Below are 27,290 nucleotides of genomic sequence, written 5' to 3' on the forward strand. Positions count from 1 at the left end.
GGGGATCGCTTGGCGACGGTTCCTAGGCCACGCCCTTTAGCCGCATAGGCCACACCACCTACAGAGATTCCTCGGGTACTGTTAGTATGCAAGTGACTATTTGCATCATTGTGTCTGCTGAGAATGGAAGACCAGTGATATCCGTCCCCGCAGGGAGGTGGGATTATGATAGTTATCCTGTAGCCCAAACATTTACTTGCTGCATGGGCACAGTGCTGTAATCATCATGACAATGATTGTCCTGGCAACTCACTGCAAGATCCTTATTTGAGATTGGTTAGAGCCAATTATCAGGTACCCGTAACCGTCCATGTCATTCCCAGTTCTCAGTGTAAAGGGTTTGCCATTGTTGCAGTGCTCTCCTTGTACCTGAGTTTGGTACTCTTTGGTGCATGCCACGCCACTTTTCTCTTACAACACACTGTTTGCTATTTCTCACGTGACCTTTACCTATGCACTTGCACAAGTGCCCACATTGCCTACGTAACGTTTGTTCTTGTGCCCGGGTGTCTGGTATGTATTGCGTGCAATACCTCTAATTATACTGTATGCTCCCTTGCAATCTGCACAATGTTGTACTGTTTGCTACTTCCTGCATTTTACTTACTCACAATCGTCACTCTTACCTCATGTAACTTGTCTGTTTTCGTAGGTTTTCACCTGTCATTTACTGCAAGTTTCCCACCGTCGTTTACTGTACCTATTGAGCCCCACTCAGGGTGACGTGTTTGCCGGCCAAGCATGGCATAATCGATTTTGTAGTGCGGGCCAGGAGGGTGGCTGTGCTCCCGCTCTAGCGAACACATTGAGAGGTACTCAAGTACCAGCGGAAACGGTCCGCTATGGCTGCGTTTCTTGTTGTTGTACGGAACAATTAATTACGTGTCACAGTGAATTATAAGTGGATGGCGGGAGTGCATGAAAGGATCGGAGTGGTACCCCCGGGGAGCCACAAGCAGCCTGTGGTTCTGGAATCACTGAAACCCGTAATTTTCACTCACTTTCACAATCCATAAATACATACAAGCATCCCATGTATAATCATGCGCAACCTGCGTGCGTATGCTTGACCATGACCATATTACTGCATGTATGCAACATGGGTGTAGTAGAGATATAGGAATAAATTCATTGAACAAATTATTGCAAAGTCCCATGCCTAAATGTGGAACAGCACTGTGCATCTGTCATAATTTTATGTCCTGGCCAATCACTGCACGGTCATTGCCTGGAATGGTTATAGCATGACCTGGCAGATACACCTAGCGCTCCCCATCCTATGTGCGTGCCATTATTCAGTATTATCCTTGCACCCGTGTGTGGTACTCTTTTGTAACTTGCCCACGTCACTTCGCTTCTTCTCAACTCAAGTTTGCTTTTGTTACTCGCATAAGTGACTATTTTACCTCATGAACTTAGGTCTGCTTTTATCAGTTTTTTACCTGTCATTCCCTGTTCCTATTGTGCACCGCTCTCACGCCATCGAGTAGAGTCTGCGCTATATAAAAACGCCTAAATAAATGAACGAGGGTGACCTCAAGCAATTTGAAAGACTACCCCACTCGGGACGACGTGTTCGCCGACCGTGCGCGCAAGTGGCTGAGCCTCCTGCTAAAGCCCTTAGGGGCAGATTTATGTTAACTGGCGCATCCCCAGGGATGCGCCAGTTAACATGCGCCACAGTGCGCCACTGCTCCGCCACCCATGGTGCGCCGCATTTATGATGCGGCGCACCATGGTGCAAGGCCGTGAGGATGCGTGACGCATCTCTCGGCGCACGGGCGGCGCATTGCAGGAGTCATGTCGCAAGTGCGACATGACTCCTGCAATGCACAGGGGCCATCTATTCAATGTTTGGTGCGTCACCCTTACGCCTGCTTTAAGCAGGCGTAAGGAATTGACGTAGAAAGTGCCTGAGTCAAATCTTATAGATTTCACTCAGCCACTTTTAGGAGGCGTTCCTGCGCAGGAACGCCCCCCCCTGCGCAGGAACGCCTCCTTATGGCGCAGGGGTTTCCAACGTGACGCATCTCCTAGATGCGTCACGTTGTAAATAGGGCGCATTGTTTGCGCCGCCGTTGCGTCACATTACGTGACGCAATTGCGGCGCAAGGAGGCGCAAGGGCCTCATAAATCTGCCCCTTAGTGTTCAGGATCTAAACTAACCATCCTAGTTGTCGGGTGTGTCTCCACTTACGAGAGGACCTTCGCGTCCCTGCTCCAGGGGTGCTGCTGCTACTCCTTGCGACGTGTTCCCAGCGTTATCTGAAAGAACAACATACATTACTCGTTGTGTACACTTTGGTTTGTGTCCCAACTACCTCGCACGTTCCTCCGACTGCCAATGCTGTTTTTTTTTTTTTTTTATTCATCCGTTTTCAAAACCTACACATACTTAAAATTGTGTCATTTACAATGCCCATGGCTCTAGCTTTGCAAGGGCGAGACCGTTGCATTGTAAATGCGTCTTATCTCTTCTCATACTTGGGGGAAATCAACATTGCAACTGTTGGGTAAATCCCCCCTGATCAGCCATCATTGACCTGAAGATTGCTTCGGAGGAATGGATCACCATACTCCAACTCGACCTCCCCTAGAGGACAGAACGGTAGTTTTAAAACCCTTTCTCTTCCCAAGAGTCATTTATGTGCCAAGAAACTGGACTCTGAACACGGGCACATCACCCCGGTTGGACATAGCCGAATGTTTACCTCCCGCAGATGTCACGCGCAGCGCCATGCCCTCGGCTGCTGCACCTTTACTATCGCCCGACCGATGCGGAGCCAACATGCTTGTGATGGCGGGGGAGGCACTCCCCGACCCCGGGTATCCGATGAGACTAGGCCAATATATGTATCACAGACGTCGTGTCTGCACTGAATGCTGCTTATTTTTCGCCCGATATGTAACCATACAAAATTATCAAGATGCGAAATTATAATCCCGTGAATTGTGCATTTGGGCTATGCCTTAGTTGCCCTCGGGTCTGGGGAGAATGCCGTCGGTTTTGGAGCCAACATAGAGAGCCAGTATTCCAACTAAGACTCTGGCCGGGTATTCAAAATCACGGGATGTGTGACCGTACTCTCACTAAGTTATAGAACGCCAGAAGCCTGGGCACGTGGTGGCTGTGAAAGGCTGCATGGCAACCAAAGTGAGAACAGTTTTGAAAAGGCAAGAACTCCCCTCGCCGGGCATGAAAGAAGGTAATGGAGTGCGGCGCTAGGAAAGCTGGCACTACAAGCTGCACGTAAATCATAAATGAAAATACTGCACTTTACCGTAGGCAGAGGGCACTAGGAATGACGCCACACTGCACGCAGCCACCCTACGGAGTTGTGTATTTTTTAAAGTGATTCCAGCGAGCGTCGCGTGTAAATGCAGCGAGGGCGTGCAACCGCCATTAAATTGGACGCGCAAAATATATGTTGCATGCAATCTGAGGCATTAGGCATCCACTCAAACATAGTTGGACCTACGCACGTATAGCCATAGAACGTGAGCCCAAGGCAAAATAATGCCAAACTAAATAAACGAAACCAAGGCACAGGGGCATGGAAGGAATTTGCCTAATTCATGCAATGCCTTAAAACAGCAAATAACTGACACAACAGTTCACTTTTCAGCCTCTATTTGCGGTGGACGCCGGGTAGCGGAATGAAGAGTTCTTTGTATCATGAATGTGTCAGCAGCCTGGCGAGGGATTTAATTTGATACATTGGACCTAGCTCTTAGACAATGCCTCTCTTCAGCCTGTTAGGACTATGGTCCAGAGAACCCGAAATTGGAGAAACATGAACTGCCCACAATAGTCAGAGCGTTAGCATTTGGCTCTGTTGGTAGTTCGGGAGGCATCAGCGCATTGGTTATGGAGCAATATTATACTGACATTTATAAAGGCACCTTTCCGTTCGCAGGGAAAATGACCTTGCCTTTTTAAAACATCCTTTGCTTTGTCCCAAAATGTTAATAATTGGAAACACTCCGGAGAAATGCACAATCTGCTTCGTGCAATGCGATATGTAACTCATTTCTTTCGAGAGTTATGGTAGAAAAAGTTGCCAACTCCCTGAATTTTCTATTCCACAAAACGTTCAGTCGCAGGGTAAACTGGTGTGGGAAATTGGACTTCATAATGCGTTTAAAGTGCTGCAGAAATGTTTTTCCATAGAAAATTTGGCCCGCAGCTGAAAGGTGCGGATCACATGAAATGTGTAAGTGCCATCTACTGCACCGCCTGACTCGCAGCGAGTCGACTATTTTCCAACTAAAATGAATAAGCCTTTACAAGGCACCGATAGAAGTTACTACGAAAATTGAGCGGTTGCTGAAGGACCGAGCCGCGGGTCTGGTGTTTGCAGGGCCTAGAACAAATGGGGTCGGAGTGGCGGTCCGGGTTTCGGCGCCAACCCCCGGTCCCTTGGTGACCGAGTTTCGTTAATTGGGTGCGACCTGTTTAATTAACCAACTCGCAGTGAGATTGGGGGGGGGGGGTGGGGGAGTATATCCACCTGTTGTGGCGCCTATGGATGGATGGGTTTTTATATAGCGCAATATCACCGCCAGGTCTCAAAGCGCTTTGCATTGGGAACCCGTCCTGGTTTTTCCCTGTGAGATAGCCCCTACTGGGTATCCCCAAGGTGAAAGCCAGGCATCCCGCCGCGGGGGGCCGTAGTGGAGATTAAGCAAGCTATTGCCCAGAGTTGCAGAGTGTGAACCTGTGATTCGAGTAGGCACCGAAGCGAGAATTACCAAGTCCGTGGACATTTTGGGCTCAAGACCCTGCCGCATTGGGAATTGAACCCTGGTCCCGGGTCTGATCTCAGCGTCCGGGTCTGCCTCCTCTAACCAGTGAGCCACACTTCTCTACCGTCCAGGAGGTAAGGCCCTATCTTCCTACGCGACCGGGCAGCCCGCTGGGCCCTTCAACCCCCTCTCGCGAGCCCGTGATCGTGCACCACCATAGACCACAGACCCCTCGCTTCCCGCACAGGCCAAATAATCAAATAATAAATTATGGAGAAACCGAATCTTCTGAGAAGCATCTGAAGCCAAGTCGCAAGGGGAAAGGAAAAGGACGAAGGAGTGTATCGGAACCAACCACCACAGCTTGACCTCGATGGCGTGAAACTGAACCAGACCGAACAGGAGGGGGATCAAGTTAACTACCCCCAGATCACCTTTCCTGCGACTCTCCAACCCAGCAACGGAATGATGAGGAAAAGTCGTACTAATGCCCATGTTCGTATTCCGATTCTAGCCGCCAGTGACCAGCCGCCGACTGCATTACCGGGTAATTAAGTGTTGCTCGTAAACATCTGGAGGCCGCGCGCGACGCAAACGTACTGTTTTTTTTTCATATGGATGTCCTAGAAATATTATCCCGTCACTAAGCCGCCTGCACTGGGACCCGAGTCCTGGCCGCTCAGGTCTACATTCCGCTGCTCCACCGACTGCGCCATCCAGGCTCTGGGGTACTGTCTTTGGCGGGCACCTATCGTGGGAGGTGAACTTACGAAACAACGGTGCTGAGCTAAGGACAACGGAGAGACAAACCAACCCGTAAAGGAAAACCCTGCCGTAACTTCGCTCCGTGAATGCTTAGACGGAGATCCTATCTTTAACGCACTTGTGTTTTAACAGAGGCTTTGTGGCACTAGTCAGGCAGGGCAGTAACAATAATTATGAACACATCTATTTGCTAGACAGCCACATTTATAGCTGCTTGTGAAACATCACATGTATATGTCGATTTACATACGGAGCATAACAGACTGCTGTAGCCGCTAGAAGCCGGCTTCCTAGTATGAGTTGACTACCGCAGCAAAGTGCCTGCTGTATGACGCGGCGTAAAAGTGAACTCTTAGCCAACCGGCAATTCGTATAACTGAGCAAGGACGGTCGAAATATGTTGACATTTTGAATTAACATCACTATGGCAGTCTGCCGCCTTCTGGGAGCATAGTGGATGACTTGTTAGGACGCACTCTAAACCCAGCTCCCGGCAGACGCCCCATCGACCCACCACGCGGCTCTCGCTGTGGGGCGGCAGCACACCGCAAACGGGAAAAACATCGCTACTCAACTGTCCGCCCACGCTCATTGTGCCACCACCAACCCCCCCCCCCCGTGGCTGTTACCACTGGGGCCCCGTGCGACCTGGTCATGCCCAGGGACGAGGCCGGGGGGGGGGAGGCGAGAAGGTCGCTCCTACCTCACTTAACAACGACGATCAGCGCAGAGCCTAACGACGACGATCAGCGCAGCGCCTAAAGAACAGCGCAGAGCAGCCTCGGACTACATTAAACCTCATACAAAGATACCAGTGTTCTGCAGTTTTCTGGAACGACCCTGTGTGCTGAATGCTGATCCGTACATGGATCGTGTGCCCGAAGAAGCTTGCTGAAAACTACGTTTCCGCATAAGCGTAACAATAACAATTACGTTTTCATTTTGCTACACACACCCGATTATTTTGTTTCTTATTAACGTCTTGCAGTAGAAAGCCTGCAGGGTGCAGATAACTAGGGGAAATGTGCATCTGCGTGTGGGACTAACAAGCATGAAGTCAAGTGGGGTGAAGTTCTCAGCTTTGCGGGCGGCATGCGGTATATAATTGCAAGCAAGGCCGACTTTTACGCTGGTGGTGCTCGGGGCAAACGTCTTTTTTCGGCACCCCCTCATAACCTCCTTCTCCATAAACTTCTTCACTACCACTCTCCAATGGTGCACCTCATCCCTTCATTGCCTATCTCCGATATGCATCCAATTTTTGATAGTACTTCTCACAGTTCACTTCTTTGCAGCAGGGACATTAACCCTCCACGCTGCTTTATGATGAGCAAAACTGCCTCTAGATAAAATTATGGGCTCTCACCAGTAGGAACATTACTTATCATGACATTTTTATTGTTGCCTGAAACTGATGGACGCACAAGGAAGTTTACGAGTTTTCGAACCAAAAGTTACTGTAAACTATATTGCCCCCCAGGTGCAGCTGCACCGAGCCACCGCTCTAAGGCCAGTCTTAATTGCAAGCACAAGCAGGGTTCAACAAATCAACACGAACATCCAAATTGCTTCTTGTTTATTCGAAGGCAATATATTGGACGGTGTGGCATCTAAGAATGTTTGTGATAAAGAGATGACATGTTAGGACTCGGAGTGAAAGATATTATTTGGGCCTTGCAGGCCTGTGTACGTGAAACACATTCTGTTTTAGGTATCCACGGCAACTGGAGGACAATTGATTTGCCCAGAATCACAGGAAGATTTTAACCGATGCCGAGACTCGAACCGGCTTTTCCAGTTCCAAGGACGGCAGATCGGGTCATTATGCAGACGACCATCCCCGGGGGACCAAGCTGACAATAATAATCCACATTTGTAAAGCGCACAATCACCCGCAAAGGGTCTCTAGGCGCTGGTGGAAGAATCTCGCAGCGCCCATCGTGGGGCTCGAACTCCCGACCCTGCAATTAAGAGACGTGCGGGCAAAGCTGCTGTTTTATCTCAATCCATTTAAGTCGAAACTAATGCAGTGCAACTAAACTCTCCTTTTGCCCCAGGCGCCCAGACGACAATACCCGGGGGACCAAGCTGACAATAATAATCCACATGTAAAGCGCGCAATCACCCGCAAAGGGTCTCTAGGCGCTGGGGGAAGAATCTATCCGCGCCCCTCGTGGGGCTCGAACTCATGACCCTCCGATTAAGAGTCTTGCTACGGGACACTGGATCGCTACATACCCCCGCTCTTCCCGCGCCTCATGGTCACAACCCGCCGAGCCCATACCCGCGGCCCACGACCCGCGGCCCACGACCCGCAGCCCCCCCCCCCCCCCGTGGTCGACACCACAGGGCCCAATCAACCTGGGCATGTCCAGGGATCAGGCCGGGGGAGACTAGGCGGATGCTGCCCCATACCTTAGATCCTACATCGACGACTCGATACAGAGCTACAGCGCAGAGCAGCCTCGGACTGCGCGGGAAGGAAAGGCCGAGCCTAGGTGCTGGCCTGGTCATATACCCTTGGACACGCCTCCCGCGTCCCCAGGAGAGCCCTCCCCATTGGTTGTTGGCCAGGTGGCTCAAGGGGGCGTGCTGCAGGCTACCCTCGCCCGACGTGTGGGACTAGGGCGCTGTCCCCCCATGCTCCCCTTCGTGTCGTGGTGCCAGCGGCATAGTACAGGGGCGGGGCGAGCAGAAAAACACTTGATGCAAGTTTACCTTCTTGAAAAAGAGAGCGGTAAAGACCGAAGAGGGAGATAACTCAAAATAAATGTATTACATAAATACGACTATTTTAGTCACACAAGTATGCACAGAGCACTTACTTTCTCAGAGCCGTCTGCTGAATGCAGGACACTTGGCAGGCGCACGGCACAGCAGCAGAGCCCACGTTTTAGGCCCCTCGGGAAGGCTTCCCAGAGAACCCAGAATCGTGTTCTCTCTCACACTCTCACACTCTCACAGGACTAAACGCAGCACCGTCTCCACCTCAAGCTGCACTGTTGCCTAGTCTCCAGCCAGGCCCTCACTTAAAGGCTGTAGGGCTGTTTGCAGTGCTAACAGTCACACCTTTTCTGTGCATATATGTGGTGTTACTTTATGCTTCGATCTGGTAATATCACTCTTCACTAAATGCAAATATTCGTGTTCAATCATCATGAAAATTCACCTTCTAGAAAGAATTTGGAAATCATAGGCCTGACTAGCCTAGCTCCTTTATTAATTTTAGAAAACAATAAACATGTTTATTAATATCAAAGCTCTCTGAAGAAAATGAATACCTTAAAAGAGTTCATTTGAATGAAGCCTTTGGGTGCAGTGCACAATGCGAGGAGTTGGCCTAACGGCTAGGGCGCTCGACCTCGGACCTGGGGATTTGGGTTCGAGTCTCTGTAACGACGCCAAAACCTCCTGTGATTCTGGGCAAATCACTTAATCTCCCCATGCCTAAAAATGAAAGTGTGTCCTCATGTAACGTAACTGGAAAATATGTAAGGCGCTCTGATACCTGATTCGGTTCGGGTCTAGTTCGCGCGATATAAAACTCTGCAAAAAAAAAAATGCAACGCTTTCCTTCAATCCGGTTTCTTCAGTAGGACATTTTGAACAATTTAATATGGCCCTTGTTCAAACAACAACATTCCTGTTTATGATCTAATATTCGTGCTTTTTCAGGTTGTATTTTTTAAATGTTAAAGTGCAGTGTGTGAGGTGTTCTCATCCTCCCCTCCTGTCAGCATTAGGCTGGCACTTGACATCAGATGCCCTATTGGTTTAGTGCACTGAATGTGTAGCTTTAATGTTCTCTTGGTGTGGCACGTTATATGACCTGCTGGGCGCATGGATTGGGTGTGCTCTTGGCGCTTTGCATGGTATGCTCCGTGGTGCTTTGCTCTATTGTTGCAGTAAAGAACCCCCCGAACTCCCCGTAGGTGGTTCGGGCTCACTCGCTACGCTCTATCGCCGCAGTGCAGTACAACAATTGTTTTACGCCTCCCCACTTTCAAATGTCACCATCCGCCACTGCAAATCATTTATCATGGTGCCGGGTCCCAATTCAACAAGATCTAAAACATTTAGCTTGAGCAAACATGTCCTCGAAAAGGTTAAGGCTTTTCCATAATTGGGTGTGTTGTTTGACTCCAACATGAGCTGGAAACCCTTGATTACAGCAAAGAAAGAGGAGCTCCCTAATGCATCTGTACTCTGCTTTGCAACATGAATGGGGAGCAGACCGCTTACGGCACTAGTCAAGATATACCAAGCTAAGTGCATCTCTAAGGTATCCTGTGGATATGACTTCTGGGATAATGTGGCTTTCAAAGAACTCCAAACTGCTGCTAAAGCGGCAATAATGTGCTTGATAATATGCCCTTGTGAATTCCCATAGCAGCCCATGTTCTGGTGTTAACCTGGCCTGCTATAGGAATTCACAAGGGCATATTATCAAGCCCATTATCGCCGCTTTAGCGGCAGTTTCCTGCCGCTAAAGCGGCGATCTTGATAATATGCCCCAAAATTTCTTAGATGCCTACTGTGTGTCCCCCAAAGCAGATGAACTGTTTGTGTTCACGAGGAGTTGGGAGTTAAGTACCTTAGTGACCAGTTAGCCCTCCACCCTTTGTTGGGATGGATTAGGGAATGGACCAAGGAGGATCCTAGGCTGAATCGGCTAATATTGAGGGGCTGCTTGCCACTTGACCATACCTTTAAAATCCCCTGGCTTAAGTGTATTAGGAATTCGTTCCAGAGGATGAAAAAGGTGGAGTTATTTCGCCACTCAGAGGGCATACTTAAGATTATAAATGGTTGAGGGACACTTTTTTGAACTTTGTTTTTTCCTTTAAGAGAGGGGACTGAATTGATGAAACCTACCAGGCGAAAATATGTTAACTACGACCCATGATATGTAGCCTTATCTAGCATTGGTGAAAAATAATAGGGAAAGATGTCTGCTCATTAGGTTCAGATTCATTTTATTACATCTGTCACTTGCCCATTCTAAAGGATGCTATGACTGTAGGTCCCTGGGTCCTGTGGCTTCGACAATAGGTGCCCGCAGGACCCGATGCACCTTCTTATGTTTTGTAAATTTTGTATTGTGCCTAGGCTACCTTCATTGCTCCAATCCTTAGAGATAAAGGTTTTTTTTTACACGTCCGTCCAGCTCTCTTGTTTTTACAGATGTTACCTGACGAGTTTATTCTTTTTAACGTTGCATGTTTTTTAAACTATCATGACAACCAAGAGCTTATGGGAAAATGAACTATACTGCTAGTTTTTAACAAATCGTTTTATGCTTGTACTGCTTTGATATCGTTTTTCTGATTCTGATGTATGCTTTTATGGTTTTAAACGTAAACGAATATATATATATATATATATATATATATATATATATATATATATATATATATATATATATATATATTGATGTAGCACTACGGAAGGGGAAGAGCCGCAGGCTCCATCTTATAAAGAACTACTCATATTAGTCTTCTTTAGTACTGAATATTAATTAAATCACTAGTCAAAGATGGCTGCCGATTTCACACTGTAATGTAGTTATGTATTCAGACCTCGACCGATTGGCAAATGGGTCAGTGGAAGAGAGGCAGAGGTGGCTGATAGACACTGGCCCATATCTGAAAAAGTACCATGATGAGCATACCGGTCAACACACCCGCATTTGGTGGGTGTCACCCTCTTTTACTTCCATTCACCCACCTGACAAGCAAAATGCCTCCATAGACTCTTACGAGCTCACCCGTTTTTCAAACCACTATCGACTGCCCAAAAGATGTTCATTCTCCATTCATCTTAATGGGATGACCCTTTTGAAAGCCTAACTTTGTCCGTGTTTTCACACAGTGGCATAGTGAACCATCCCTTCCCCCACCCCCGCTGAATCTGCTGACGGTGAGGTTCTTGATAGGCCTGCGTATGCAACTTGGGAGATAAAGGCTCATATTTAACATGAAAGGATGGCTGAGTGTGAATGAAAGGATGTATGTTAGAATGATGTGTGAGTGAAGGGGTGGATGACTAGATGAGTGAACGGGTGGAGGGATCGGTGGATGAGTAAAAGGATGAATGGATGAATGAGTGAGTGAGTGAAAAGATGGATAGATGAGTGAGTGAAAAGATGTATGTATGAGTGAAATGATGGATGGATGTAAGTATGGATTAGTGAAATAATGGATGTATGAGGGGAAGGGTGGATGTAAGGATAGAGGAGTGAAAGAATGGATGGTTGAGTAAAAGGAAGGTGGAAGAATGGATGGATAAAAGGGTGGTAGGATGATGAAGTGAAATGATAAATGGATGAATGGTTGAGTGAAAAGATTGATGGATGTGTGAAAGAGTGGATGGATAAGTGAAAGGATGGGTGGATGAGTGAAAGGATGGATGAATTGAATGAAGAGTGGATAGATGAGTGAAAGAATGGATGGCTTAGTGAAAGGGTGGATGGATGGATGGAGTGAAAGGGTGACTGGATAAGTGGATGTATGGGTGAGGGAAAGAATGGATCCCTCTGGAATGACTCCTGATGACCATCGGGACTCAGACCCACCCCTGCTCAGAAAGATCACGCTCGCAACTGATGCATCATCCTTGACAGCGTTTTCTCCATGAAATGGCAGGTCAACACCCTCACCTCAGAGTGCTTCCATACGCTTTGCGTTTTCCGCAGAATTTTCAAGTGTCTACCCACCAGCACCAGGAAAACAATGATGCAGGCCCTCATCAGCAGCCGTCTGGACTACGGCAACACACTCTATGTAGGCACCACCGGAGAACTCATGAGAAGACTCAAGACGATCCAGAACGCAGCAGCCAGACTGATCCTCAACCTGCCCAAGAGGACCCACATCTTCCAGTACCTGAGAAACTTCCACTGGCTCCTCATCCAGAAGAGATGCCAATTCAAGCTCCTGACCCACACTTATAAAGCCCTCCATGACCAAGGACCGGCATACATGAACCGCCACCTGAACTTCCACCAACCATGCAGAAACCTCCATTCCGCGTGCCTCATCCTCGCACGGACACCGCTCATTCGTTCCTGCCACACAAGAGATCGGTCCTTCTGTCACCTCACCACCAAATCCTGGAATGCCCTTCCCCTCCACCTTGGAACAGCACCCTCATTGGCAGGCTTCAGGAAGGGACTCAGGACCTGGCTCTTCGACTGAGACCCTCAGCCCAGCACCTGTATACCCTCACGGGTGATAAGCTGCACTTTATAAGTACAGTTTTGTTGATCAGTGAAAGGATGGATGAAGGGATGGATGGGTGAAAGGATAGGTGGGTTTGATGGATAGGTTTGGAGATGATGGATAGGTTTGTACATGGATGGGCAGACGGATAGATAGAGGAACTAAATGGTGAAAGACTGAAATATGGATTAAGGAAGGATGGATGACAAAATGTAAATGTGAAATAGTGGAATTTTTAGCAAGTGCATGTAAGGATGAATGGATAGATGCATGGATGGAAGAGACAAGAGAGCACTTCTGGGGAGGGTCACAATGACTTGTATTGTTTGGCAGGTTGGCATAAGGGCTTTGGTGTAAAGCGGGGGTATTTTAATTATCTGGCTACTCCCCTGCTTTCACACCTTCTGTAGAGTAGTATCTCTTCATGGAATGCCATGAACCAACTAACATCTGCTTTGTACCTCACTCTTTCTCTCCTTCCGTAGGAGACCCGGAGATCTGCTCCATATCAAACCCTGACTTTGTCATCTACTCCTCCGTGGTGTCCTTTTACCTGCCGTTTGTGGTGACTCTTCTGGTTTACATCCGGATTTACTTTGCCCTGCGAAGCAGAAGAAAGCGCATCATTGGCACTAAGCGGAGCGGAGAGAACCTGAGATTTGCACCGAGCCACCGGAGGAAGGTCAAGGCCATGGGAGTTAAAGTAAGACATTACACGACAGGTACAGTGCTTTATAGAAAAAGGTGGGCGCTCAATAAAATGCCTATACAGGAACTTGTCAATACCTAAGTGCAATCCGAAAGTACAACAATTAACAATTTCTTTCCAACAGTATGCCACAAGCAGCATATTCAATAGGAATTATGGCATGCAGTGGGTCCACTCTATCCATGTAGCATGGCGCTGGCATCTCAACCAGCCGCAAGGCTAATAAGTCCATTTACAACATTGGCTGTTCTTCATTCTTGGGTTTCTGAAACAACTTAACATAACTAACAACTGGTGATAAAAGAAACAGAATTGGGTCAAAAACTGTCTTTTTAGTAGAAGCTTCAGAAGGGATCCCCAGAGGAAGTTAGGACAAGATGGCGACTGGCAGTTTTTGAAGACAGCATTATGGTTAGCGGACTCCACATGCATGTCCTTGACAACGTATGTACTTCCAAGGTATAAAGATGTGGAGGTAAGAATAGTAAATATACACTTAACATGTGACAGTCCATGCTGGTTACTCTGGGTGGCTGATGAACACATCTGCCCCACAATAACACAAGATACAATACTGCCAACCTCACAACCAGGAACACCACATTATGATACATACATGTTATCATCTTAAAATGAGTTATGTTGCATGGCACAATGGGGCTGTATCACACATCAGGCAAGGACTGTATCACTACACTATCTTGGAGGTGGACTCCTAGAATGCCAGTACCTCAGATTCCATGACAAATTTTCTGTGGCACTGTTCATACTTAGATACTTAATGTAAAGTCCACCTGCCAATGTACTGGGTGAATTTCCTATTTAGAGGGTCTACGTTTGTTTAGCCAGAGCATGTTTTGAGTCTCTTCTGTGTTTGCTTGCCAGTCACTGCAGTCTGCCATTGTGTCTACATGATGATAAAGAAGTAGGCAGATGTGCTATCTCACATATCTATCTAATAATAAATTGAGAGGACAGGATACAACATTTGTATGTTTATAAAGCACTAAAACAATAAGAAGATATAGTAGCAAGTAAGACAAATGCATTTTACATTTCTGTCAAATAAGGGAAAATTCTGATAAAGTCTTATTTCCAAGGGTAGTTCATTCTAAGTTGTTGTCCTATTAGGAGATTTTCTGTACCTAGGCACCACCACAAAAACACTGGATGTAGATTTCAGGTCAGTAAATGGCATTCAAACTTGTTCTTTGCATATGACAGGAAAATGGCCATAAACATTTATGGATCAAAATTCAATCTGTTGGTCTACAGGCAGCCATGTAGTCTACCCAGTGTAAGTGTAATATGATTCCTAATCAGTGTCTTAGTTACCATTCTAGCTGCTGAATTTTGAATCCATGTTCTGTCACTTGGTCTGCGCTCCACGTGACCCACATAATTCTTCCCTCGATCCACAACAACATTATCCTAAATGCCAGCCCACGAAGAACAGTGCCAGTGATTTATAGTTCCCTCTGTTAAGACCTTTTTCTTGGATGATGTGGCTTTTGAACTGAAGTCAACTTGATTGACCTCTTTGTCTCACCAGGTAAGGCCTGTTGTGGAGCCATTTTTGATAAGATTGTGCTTGATATGATCATCCTAAGTGTAAGACATTGGGGTTACTGTTTGGGGGCCGGGGGTGAAACCCTACTCAAGCAGCAACCACAATCCTTGTCAGGGTGAAGTCAGAAGCAAACCCCAAATTAATCTGTGCTTAACCACGAGTAGCTTGGCCCAGAGCAGTCGTTCTTAACTTAGAGGCAATGTATAAAGTATTTGTGCAGAACTTCAAACAGTAGTAGAGTGTAAACACAACACAATAAACACACACACACCAATTTAGAAAAATGGAGTACATTTAAATAAATAAATCCAGACCAAAACGACAAAAATCAAATATGCAATTTTAAAGGTTGTAGTAAAAATAGCACCAATAAAGCACAAAGTGACAATTGTGGTTTTCTGGTCACGCCGGACCAGAACAAAGTCATAAGTTCAGGTTGACCACGATGGAGGGTGGACCGGCTACAAGGACCTAATTAGGCCCACTGAACAAGAGTACCTTAAAACCTGGTTGAGGGGTGATGCAAAGTCTTTGCATTGAGTTGTGCTGGCCAGCGGTGAGAAACAGTCGACATGGAGCTTGCGAGGAGAGGTCCTGTGGCAAGATGTATCACGCAGCGAAGTCAGTAACCCTCGGCGGGAGTTTGCCATACAAGTTTCTGTGTAGTCATCAGGAAGCCACCTGGGCTTGCAAAGACTTGCGTAGTGATGCTTCGGTACTGAGGTCAAGGTGTATTGCTCTGGGCGGTGCTGATGAAGCCCCTGCGGCTTTTGAAGTCTTGCATCGAGATGTGCAGCGATGCATGGAGCGAGGCCGGTTGTTGTGTTGAGATTCTTTGGGCTGGCAGAGCCTTCAAGTTTATGTGTGGTCCTGCATCAGAGCTGCGAGGAGCTGCAGAGCTCTGGGTTGGTTGTCGGCATCGAAATGCATCATGCTAGATGAAGATTGCGGAGCTGTGGAGGAGATGCGCAGATCAGCACTGAAGATGAAGTCCCAGAGAAGCCTGCTGTGTCCCTGTGGCTTGAGAACAGGAGGTCAGCTGACTGACCCTTGGAGATCTTGGGCTACTGAGAAACGCAGTCAGGCTGGTATCAGCAGGGCAGCTCATAGCAGGAGAGTGTCCTGGGCAAGGGTCAGCAGTCTTTGGACAGCAGAGCAGACTTCACAGCTGGGCAGTCCTCCTTCCAGGCAGAGTTCACAGGTCCAGAAGTGATCTGAAGCGTTGATGTCTGAGGTTCAATATTTATACCTGGTGCCTACTTTGAAGTAGGAGAAGTTTCTATGGGTTTCTATCTCTTTCCCCCTCCCTCTCAAGTTGCCAGGCATCCCCTTCCTCCCTGTCCTTACCCCGGCTTGTCTGGGGTCACAAAAGACCAGTGTCAAACCCTTTGTGAGAGAGCTGCACAGGCATAGCATTTATGATGTGCAAGTGTGATAGGTGACTGCTCCTCCCCCTTGTTAACTCAGAGTGGCCCATCTTGCTAACACCTAGCTTCCCATTGTCTTACTGTCTTGGAGCAATACACAAGGACCAACTGCGAGCTACACCTAGTCATGTGACCCAGGAACTGGCTGCACACACCAAATTGTTAGGACAAGAAAATGCCAACTTTCTAGAAGTGACATTTTCAGAATTGCAAATTAAAATCTCACTTTACCATTAAGGAGGATTTTTCATTCCAATTACAAATACCACAAACATGAACTGTCTACCTGCTCTCAAATGAAAGTTATAGTTTATTTTAAGCATTAAGTTAACTACAATGTTATCCTATAGAAGAGGCAGGCCTTGCAGTAGTGCACAACGAATTTTAGAGTTTTTCACTACCAGGACATGTAAAACTTAAAAATACATGTCCTACCTTTTAAGTTTGTTGGACCATGACCTCTGAGCTGTTCGGGGTTTTCCCTAAGGGTGACTCATAGGCATGAAAAATCAAGGTTTGGGCATTGCAAAAGGTTTGTTTTCCCAGGCCGACAATGGCATTTAAAACTGCACACACAGGCTGCAATGGCAGGCCTGAGACATGGTTAAAGGGCTACTCAAGTGGGTGGCACAATAAGGCCTGCAGGCCCATTGGTAGCATTTAATTTACAGGCCCTGGGTACATGCTGTACCACTTTACTAGGGACTTATGAGTAAATGAAATGTGTCAAATGGGTGTAAGCCAATTCAACCATATTTTAAGGAGAAAGGTCAAGCACTTTAGTACTGGTTAGGAGTGGTAAAGTGCACAGAGTGCTAGAGGCCAACAAAAACAGGTCCGGACAATAGCAGTGGTGGCTCCTTCGCTAGGGTGTAGGAGCGTTTCCCCACTGCCTTGAAGCAGCAAAATAAAGGAAAAAATAAAATGGTAATCACATAATGTTATTATCATTTTGTTTTATCCTCCTGCTGTGGCAGCTTGCGTGAGGGGGCGGGGCTGCAGAGAAGGGGAGGAGTGGTAGAACACTCCTAAGTGCGCAATAACTGTTTGGCCGGCCCTCTCAGGCCACAAAAACAGTCATGCGCACTGTGCCTGTTCTCCCTTCAGGCTGCATTATAATCTGGGTGGAGAACTTGCCCACCGCTCCAGCCCCTGGCTGAGTGCCATGTCATTGCGCTCAGACCAATCACAATGCTGCATTGCAGCATTGTGATTGGCTGCAGGGAGCGTGGAAGCCCTGGCGCTTCCTGTTTCTTCCAAGAAGCCAGGAAGAGGATGCAGGAGAGGCAGCGGCGACCGGTCAGTCGGCCAGCCGGGAGGTAAATGGTTTTTTTTCACCTGAGCCCACACCCCCTCCCCCACCCCCCACCCCCCTGCCACACCTGCTGCTTCCAGGTAGAAGCCGGGACTGGACAACAGGATGGTGAAGGCAAAAAGTTTGGGGATGACCCTGCAGAAATGGCCAAGTTCAACACTAAGCAAGACCACCATTGATACAGTCATTCTTGATTATCAAGATCATGCTAGATAAGACCATGCTTAATAACATCACACTCAGTAACGCTATCCTTGGTAAGATCATCCTCAATAAGATCAAACATGATCACCAAGACTGTAGTAGATAAGACCACACATAAAAAGCTCATACTCCAGGACTGAGCTTAATAAGGTCTGGCTTGATAAATTCATGTTCGATAAGAACTAGCTTGGTAAGATCATACTCACCTAGACTGAGTGTTTTAAGGATTCTGTTGGCTTATAGGAAGCTACAGGGCATTTTAGAAATTATGAGGCCCTGGTTGCAATGCAAATTGTCTCCTGAAAGCACACCATTTTCCCAGCAGATTAAGCATTTCAGAATGGCCAAATTGATAATTCTACCCCTATCACTGTTCCTGTATTAGCCACTCCTGGTCATCCGGCTCCATTCTCTTTTCACTGCATGGCTTTTCCCTCCCTTCTTTCTGAGTTTGCTATTGTTGTGCTCTGCTGATGATCTTCATTGATTCTCGCCAACAGCTTTGGTTTGTTCTGGTTCAAGCCTGGACTAGCCCTTGCATCACATCTTTTACCACAGGCGGTTTTGGTGAAGGGTCTGGTGCACCTGTTGGTACTGTAGCCTATGACCTTGTACTGGAGAATGTGTGAATAAGGGTTTATTGTGGGTGGGATACGACAGCACAGACAGTACGTGCAGTACTTGTCACTGCTAAACGAAAGCCTCACTGACTGTCCATACATGAAATTATTTTGACTAACTTAGCTAGCCCCAGGATTGCAATGTGAAGTAGAACAGGTCTTCCTTCATCAAGAGCTCAGTTTAATGTCCCAAGATGACAACAAACTACTGACAGTTTGCAAGGATCCAGGGATCAGTGACAGAGTGTGTTCCTTTGAGCCCTCAGTATTGTGCCTGTCACTGAGTAATATCAGTCAACCTCTACTCCTGTGGGCCCTTTAGATGTGGAGTGGTGGAATACCCATTCCATACCTGCTTTGGTGTGACCTCAGTTTTGCACTTGAAGAAGCACCCTTACCCCATAGAACACTGTGTGTGACTTGTGCCACATACTCTTGGCATTGGGAGCATAAGGTTATCCTCCATGGACCTCCCCACCTCTACCAAGCCCAGTCTCCAACAATATCTGTGAGGCAGCTTGAAATTGAATGGGCCCCTGAAATGTGCGGAAAAGGGAGATCTCATTTTGCATTGTACCACTGAAGTGCAGTTACATTGTTCAACCTAAAACCGCACCCTCCTGTCATATGAGGAATCATCCAAACAGAAGACTGACATGGGCTATTTAAGACTCAGTTCTCATGACAAACACAAAACACATTGAAGAAACTTCAATCCATATTGTGATTCCTAAATTTTGGCAGGACATACTTTCCAGATTACGCGGAATAGGTTAAACTGTTCTACAACTTAATTTGTCCACCCCCGCTCGCCAGCTCCGCTCCACAGACCACACCCTCGCCACAGTCCCCCGCATCCGAAGAGTGAGTGCCTGCAGCAGATCATTCTCCCACCTCGCCGTCAAGACGTGGAACACCCTCCCAATCCGCCTACGGCAGACCGAAGACCTTCTAACCTTCAGAAGACTCCTCAGGACCTTGCTCTTCAAACAGTAGCAACATTCCCCCCCTAGCGCCTTGAGTCCCTCACAGGTATGTAGTGCGCTTTACAAATGCTACGATTGATTGATTGATTGAGAGTGCACATTGGGCAAGTGCACACACACAATTTTGTGTTCAGTATAGCTGACAAGCTAGCTTCAAAACACTTACACACACATGTAAACACCACAAACCTGGTGATCCATATTATCGCGGGGTCATCAGGGTATACCTATGTTACAGTTCTGTAGGAAAAGGGGTAAAAAGGTCCCGATCCCTTACTGGCCGTATAATGATCACAGAATTAGTTTTTGATACTTGCCCTTGCCAGGGGGAAAACCCTTAACCCCCTAATTTATGGACAAGGTTCAAAGTGGTTATAAGGGCAAGATTCTTTTTATAATTCCTACAGGAAAAAAATTCCAGTCAGACAAAAGATCATTTTGTTCAAAGTTTCTTTAAGGGATATTCACTCTATCCATGAGAGTGAGTGAGAGACAGCCAACACATGTTTCACCCCTTTGGGGCATCCTCAGGGCGTTATGATTTTGGATATATCGATAGTAGCATTTGTAGAGGTTCCTGTAATATCTATTCAAAGTCACAGTCGTAAATGCCGGTTTTCTCGGGTCTGTCCGGAAAAGAGGATACCTTCGAGCAAAATGATCTTTTGTCTGACTGGAATTTTTTTCCTGTAGGAATTATTACAAGAATCTTGCCCTTACAACCACTTTGAACCTTATATCTATGTTACATTCAATGAAGGTGACACTATACCAATTGCTGTAAATTGCATTTATTCATGAATACTGAAATGCGTTTTGCACAGGCAGAAAAGATTCTAATGGCAGTACAGACTGCTGTGGTGAGAGAGATAGCATTGGCTCAGGGGAAACAAATAATTGTTGTGACTCTGGTGTCCGCCTTAGAGGCTGTCACAAAAACTAGCATTACAAACACAAAAGCACTACATCCGAGATGGATACAATATGCCAACATTCTCACCGCAACAGATGTAGAGTACAAATCTGACTCTACACTACAAATAGAAGCATTCCAGCAATACGAAAACGAATACCCTCTGCCTAATAAAGTCATGGCTCTTGATCAGTATGATTATATCATCTATAGTGATGGTTCTGCACAGCCTGCGATAGGGACAAAGCACAAATACCTGGCGGCATGCACTGCTGTGAAAGGACAAATGCAGAATGGTGAACTCCACCCTGAGAAAACCTACACGCAATCCCTTGGCGACTGAACAGCACAGCCTGGCAGAACTGAAAGCTCTGATTCTGGCACTTGAGAAAACTGAATTCCCCACACTCACAGTGTGCGATTCGTATTATTGTGTCCAGTCTTACAACGACTATATGCACTATTGGAGCCAAAATGGATTCAGAGTTTTCAAAAGGTACACCATAAAGCACAAAATGCTTTGGGGACAAGTGGCAAAGCATGACAGAATGCTTGCCACAGACTCATGTGGTTCATACCTTGAGTCATCAGCTTGTAAGAGTACATGTTACAGGTAATTCCATGGCTGATGAAACCACAAAAGCAACAGTGCAAACTGCTACTGTCGCTGAGATTTCTCGTTCCAGTACTAGAACAGAAAGAGATATCATAATGGCTGTCAACACTTCACTTGAAGACTCCAATTTGCTGAAATACTTCACAGTCAAGGTTTAAATAGTGGTGCGGCCATCGCAGACACCTCTTTTGATTTCAGACAAGTCTCTCGCTGGTATATATCTAGACCACTGTGGTTCATTACAATCAGATAAAAAATACATCTTGGCTACACTGGATTCTTGCTCTTGATATCTATGGGTTTGATCACAGCGATCGGCTGACGCCTGAACTGTTATCAAAGAATTGCAAGCCATCATCAGGACATATGCAGGTGGGAGGTTGCATTCTCACCCACCAGGGTCCAGCTTTTGCCTCCAAGGCTTTGAAAGTCACCATGGGAACCATTGCGTGGTACAGCACGGTACCAGTCCCCCAACCATCCTGAGGGCAATTCGGTAGTGGCAAGGAAGAACTGGGACTTAAAACAGTCTTTAACAGAGAGAGTATTAAGCTCAGGTCACAGTAAGGTCCATTAGCTATATGGGTTCCAAAGAGCATTAAACATTCTGCCTAGAATATCCCTGGGTGGACAGACTCCCTACGAGATCCTGTTTGGGGTTAAGATGGGGATACCTGACCTCCCCAGTCCCAGCACAGTGACAGCAGAAACATCCTTTGATATAGATAAACATTTGGCTGTTTTACAGGAACTGAACATTTTCCAGGATGCACAAATCAATGTCCAAGTAAAATGCACTGCTGGAATGAAAGAAGTGAAGGAAGCACCAGCATTTTCTGGCTGGATCCCCAAGATTAGAGACCTGGTCAGGGAGAAGATTGTCGACAAGAAATAATTTGGGCCATCTTACAGAGTGCCTTTACCTGTCCTAGCTATTGATGGTATGATAACTGTACTTTTACCACCCCTTGCTGGTTGCAAAAGTAAGGGATTTGTGTCAATAGATCTCATCAAACTGCATCAGGTGGCCAGTTCTGCACAGTAGACCATGCCGGATCTTGAGTAGTTACCTGTCTCCTCTCACTACTATCCAGGAAATCCCGTTGGAAGCTTTGATCAGCAATGGAGCGTCTACTCCCCGGCTGGGGATAGCAAACAATGAAGTATCTATTCTACCTATTACACTAACAACAGCTATACAAACTACTTGTATAGAACACAGATTTCAGTTTTGGAACACCACACAGATGGTGTCTACGTCAATGTACCATAATTCGGGTCAACTTAAAGTTCCACACAGCCTCCAGAACTGCCAGAAATAGATTGAATGGCCTGTGGCTACTCCATTGATTTCGATGACTTCTCGTCAGATTCTTGGAGTCACTACCACCTCCAGGTCCGCCTCTCCGAGGTAGATTGTGTTGTGTTGGCTGAAGACAGTGTACTTTGTTCCTTCATGACTATACCTGTGGATTACAATTTCATTACTTTTCCTGATCTTGTGGATTGGTTTTGTTACAGTCTTGGTTTCAGCATTTCATTCTTCATCACACAAAGTCTGAAGAGACCTTTCCCTGGTGAACATCTCTGCTGTTCCAGTTCCCAATGGAATTGTTTGGGATAGGTTATTGTATGATATATCTGTACCAACTGAACTTTAGCAAATATTACATGTATTTTGCATTTCCTTATATGATATTATCACCCATAGTATTGTCTCTGATGAAGAGCTAGAGTATTACACTGTTTTTGACACCGAAGAAGTGTATGATGGTACAACTAATTAAAAAGGGCCCGATTCACAGAACTAACTTAAGACAAAATCCTAAACTTACTACCATTGTGGTATTCACAGAAGGCACTTACTCCTTTTGGTATTCACAGTAGGCACTTACTCATTTCGGTATTCACAGAAGTTAGGACTCCTACCTTTAGGACTCCTAAATGCCTTCTGTGAATACCGAAAGTCTTAAAGTTAGGATGTTTCTCAGTTAAGGGGTCGTAAAGTTAGGACTCCTAACTTTACTACTCCTAAACTGAGAAAAATCCTTACTTTAAGACTTTCGGTATTCACAGAAGTCATTTAGGAGTCCTAAAGTTAGGACTCCTAACTTTACTACTCCTAAACTGAAAAAAATCCTAACTTTAAGACTTTCGGTATTCACAGCAGGCATTTAGGAGTCCTAAAGTTAGGACTCCTAACTTTTCTACTCCTAAACTGAGAAAAATCCTAACTTTAAGACTTTCGGTATTCACAGAAGGCATTTAGGAGTCCTAAAATTAAGACTCCTAACTTCTGTGAATACCGAAATGGGTAAGTACCTTCTGTGAATACCAAAATGAGTAAGTGCCTTCTGTGAATACCAAAAGGGTAGTGAATTTAGGATTTTGTCTTAAATTAGTTCTGTGAATCAGGCCCAAAGAAATGTTCTCTTTTCAACATTTTGGTAATTGTTTCCTGCATAAAGCAAGTACTCATTGTGCTGTGTTTAAAAACATGCAATGGGAACACTGTCCTACACCACTACGGGTAGCTCATACACGTTTGCACAAAAGCTTGCATATTTTTTTGGTCATAAAACAACCGACCATGGTTCATATTATTTTAGGCTTTCATTAACACCAGCAAAGAAAACTATGCTTACCGATACAGGGCGGATATATTCAGGATCTTTTCTTTTCCAGATGTCTACACAAGGGTTTGACTTTTGGAGGGACGCTGTTGATTTAAAATCAATTTGGAGTGCAAAAGATTGGCAAGTTCAGGGAAAAGAGGCAATATTTAGAGCATGCCAGGTACCATGTCAACAATTTTTTTTTTAACAAACACTGCGGCAGCATCATGTCTTGGACTAGCTGAGATAAACGATTTAAATACACCATACATTCACACATTTGCACAGTTCTTAAACTAGAAATAGTTCACAGATAATACGGTGGAAACATTTTGCACCATGCTTCATAGTGGATCATACAGTTCTTCTGGACCGAATAAGGATGAATGGCTAGTGTAGCCGTTAAATACTAAATGATGTTTTTTCTGGTGAAACCGAAGGGTTTAAGATCAGCAGGCTCGACCCACAATACTCGCAGACACAACACTCAGGGGTGGTAACAACTTACAGTGTAGGGAATTTGTGCCTTGATTGGCTAAAGACCTGAACATTGTCCCAGGTAAACACTAGTTCCTTCTTTCTGATGACATGGGACTACAGGAATTTCTCTTAGGTCCTCGACAACCACATCAAAAGCGCTTCTTACATTCAATATATAATGAGGTGTGGAAAGTTTTGAAGCAGAAGGCGGCTGAGAGAATGCCGAGATTGCTCTTGCAGTGGTTGATTACTATATGACTACATTGTCCACTAGGATATACTTTCTGGGTCACATTGTGTCATCTGTGATAGACATCATACAAAATGACATGTCCTCTTTACAACATGGCCAGTCATAGCTTAGATCGATCATGTTCTGAAGCTGGACTCTGCAGACACTTTCTCCCGGTCGGGTACCACGGAGACACCTTAATGTCACAAGCATGTTTTTACCTTACAATCTAACATAACAGCAGTTGAAGAAGAACACAACGTACACTGTGTTACACATAGAAAAGTTCGAGAAATTACTGTTCACTTTTGCAGAAACACATTCCGCCGATTGGATAATTCACAAGTTTATTTCTCTGACAATCTTGAGATTCCACTTTCAATACTGGTTACATTACCATCAAGTAGGCAAGTACGTAGCACTAGGAGAAGGGTATGTGCATGAGTGATGGAATTTACCTTTTAGATATCGCTGTAATAATGGTGTGACTTGGATCTATCTTAGCCCATCAGACTGCAAAAATACTTTAGGATATTCCGTGGTGTGCAGGGAGATTGAGCTTCATGATGCCTGTCATGGGTCAATGGCAAAGTTGTCCTGCTATCTGAAGGGTTTTCCAGCTGCTGTGATACATCTGGCTTTCAGCTTACTCTTGAAAGGGTGTTATTTGATGCTGAACGATCAGAGCGGCTGCAGCATGAAACCGGTAATAGCCTATCTGGTGACAGCTTCTGCAGTTGTGACTTGTACACAAGTACTGTCCCTACCTGCTCATAGAGTTAGGGAGGCAATACTTTGGCCTTCGATAAAGGTTCCAAATGTGCACCTTGATAATTTGAGCAGACAGAAAGCCTTTCTTTTCCAGAAGGATGTGGCCTTAACTGAACATAACATAAAGTGTATTTGTAAACAGCATGTTCACCCGTAGGCATCTTGGCACTGAATAACAGGAGCTTATTGTTACTCAACTCAATGGTACTCATCTGCAAAGGAGACTTTTGATCTTCAAGTTGCAAGCTCTTCTTCTGAGATACAGTCACTACTCGGCACTAATTTCCTGCTGCAATTTGGGAAACTTGTGGACCGCATTTTAAACATGTCAAGTACCACGGGAGTGGCACACGTTTTTCAACAAAATAGGCTCTGGCTTGGTAAGTACCTTCCAGAAAGTCTTCAGAGTTATTGCATAATTCATACATTCTGTGTTGGGAAGCATTTTTGGAGGTCTTCCACTGGTCCTGTTTCTGATTGTCGGGATTGTGCTTTAATTTTTTCTGCTCCGCAATGGATATCCTATTAAGAGGCCAAATGGAACTATCACTTCCACATATGCTCCTGTTCTGTGAATGCATGATGCAGTGTTTTGGCACACCCTTGCTTCAGGAACTGAATGAACACTGGCCCTTGCCTTTTTGGCCCATGTGGATACGCTGGGTCCAGGGGTATTTCGCTGTCTTCTGTGCAATTTCTAGTTTGCACTGGATGTATGCCTCAGAATGCAACTCGTTCAGTCTCTGGATATTGACCTACTCATGAGCCTGTTAACAGCCCACTTTCACTGTTGTCCCTTGCGCTTAACAGTGCTTCCAAACACATTTTACGAGCCCTCCTGGGATCTGCTCCTAGTGATCTGGATCTTCGCTGGATTTCTGCAGATTTCGCCCTGGCTACTCCTTCTTCAGCGGCTGCTGAAGTGGATGGATGGGACAATGTTTGCTCCATGGATCTGATTCAATGGGTGCCTCTGGGATCATCGTCTGCAGTTGCTGGGAACAGCAATGTTTCGTCTACCTCTCAGAACACATAAACAATATGGCAGTTTCGAGTAGTGGGACAATTTTTAATTCAGTTTATTTTTTTCAATGCAAAATTCCTTTTTAAATTGTTTTAGGTTTGCTTTTATAATTTTAACGACGTTAATGCTTTCACTGTTTTCTTTGTTTTTAAAGAAGCATGAGGCATTTTTAGATTTTAGTTGGGTTCCTTCATATGGATTGACCCTTACATTTTAGCATTTGTCTAGGGATGGCTTTCTCTACTACCGTCCCAGAAGTGGGTGTCACTGGGTCAGGATAGGCCTAGCAGAAACACCACCATTTACATACTAACGTTTCTTAAGTTGCCTTCTCTTTTACACATGGTGGGCCTGATTCACATAGGCAAACTAACAGTTTTGTGTAGTTTTACTACTTTTCGGTATTCACAAAGGTAAACTTAGACCAAAAGTCTAACTTTACTACTTTTCTGTATTCACAAAGGTCAACTTAGACCAAATGTCTAACTTTACTACTTTTTAGTCTTTACAAAGGTAAACGTAGACCAAAGTAGTAGTACCTTACCTTTGTAAATACCGAAAAGTAGTGAAGTTAAACATTTGGTCTAAGTTTACCTTTGTGAATACCTAAAAGTAGTAAAGCTAGTCTTTTGTTCTAAGTTTACCTTTGTGAATACCGAAAAGTAGTAAACTTACACAAAACTGTAAGTTTACCTTTGTGAATTGGGCCAGATGACTTTTGATGTACATTTGCATGCATGTCGAGGAAGGATAACATTATCTGAATCCGCATTGCTTACATTTCTACTTGGTGGGTACATTAACACGACACCTTGAACATTTAGTACGAGGGATAAAGTTCATTGTGCAAATGTCATATGTGTTATTTGTCCGGTTGGTGACACTGCTATCCAACTAGAATAAATACTTGCTGCCTAAGCAGGGGTAGTGACATAGCCACATGGGTTTTGTTATTATAAATACACAAGCATGTCTGTGTTCAGGCAGAGGAGCACTCCGCTGACACAGCAAGGTCACTTCATGCCAGCTCAGCGGATTCCTGTTTACTGACACAACGGATGTCCAGCTTTAAACCAA

General features: G+C 45.6%; 1 protein-coding gene across 1 annotated transcript in view; it reads left to right on the forward strand.

The window, feature by feature from the left end:
- Nucleotides 1-27,290, forward strand: part of DRD3 (dopamine receptor D3) — an 857,963-nt gene that overhangs the window by 612,889 nt on the left and 217,784 nt on the right. The window contains exon 4 of the mRNA XM_078655903.1: nt 13,217-13,434. Within this exon, the coding sequence (XP_078512029.1) occupies nt 13,217-13,434 (218 nt within the window). The remainder of the gene's footprint in view (nt 1-13,216; nt 13,435-27,290) is intronic.

This window comes from Lissotriton helveticus, chromosome 8 (assembly GCF_964261635.1).
Source record: "Lissotriton helveticus chromosome 8, aLisHel1.1, whole genome shotgun sequence".
NCBI classification, from domain to species: domain Eukaryota; kingdom Metazoa; phylum Chordata; class Amphibia; order Caudata; family Salamandridae; genus Lissotriton; species Lissotriton helveticus.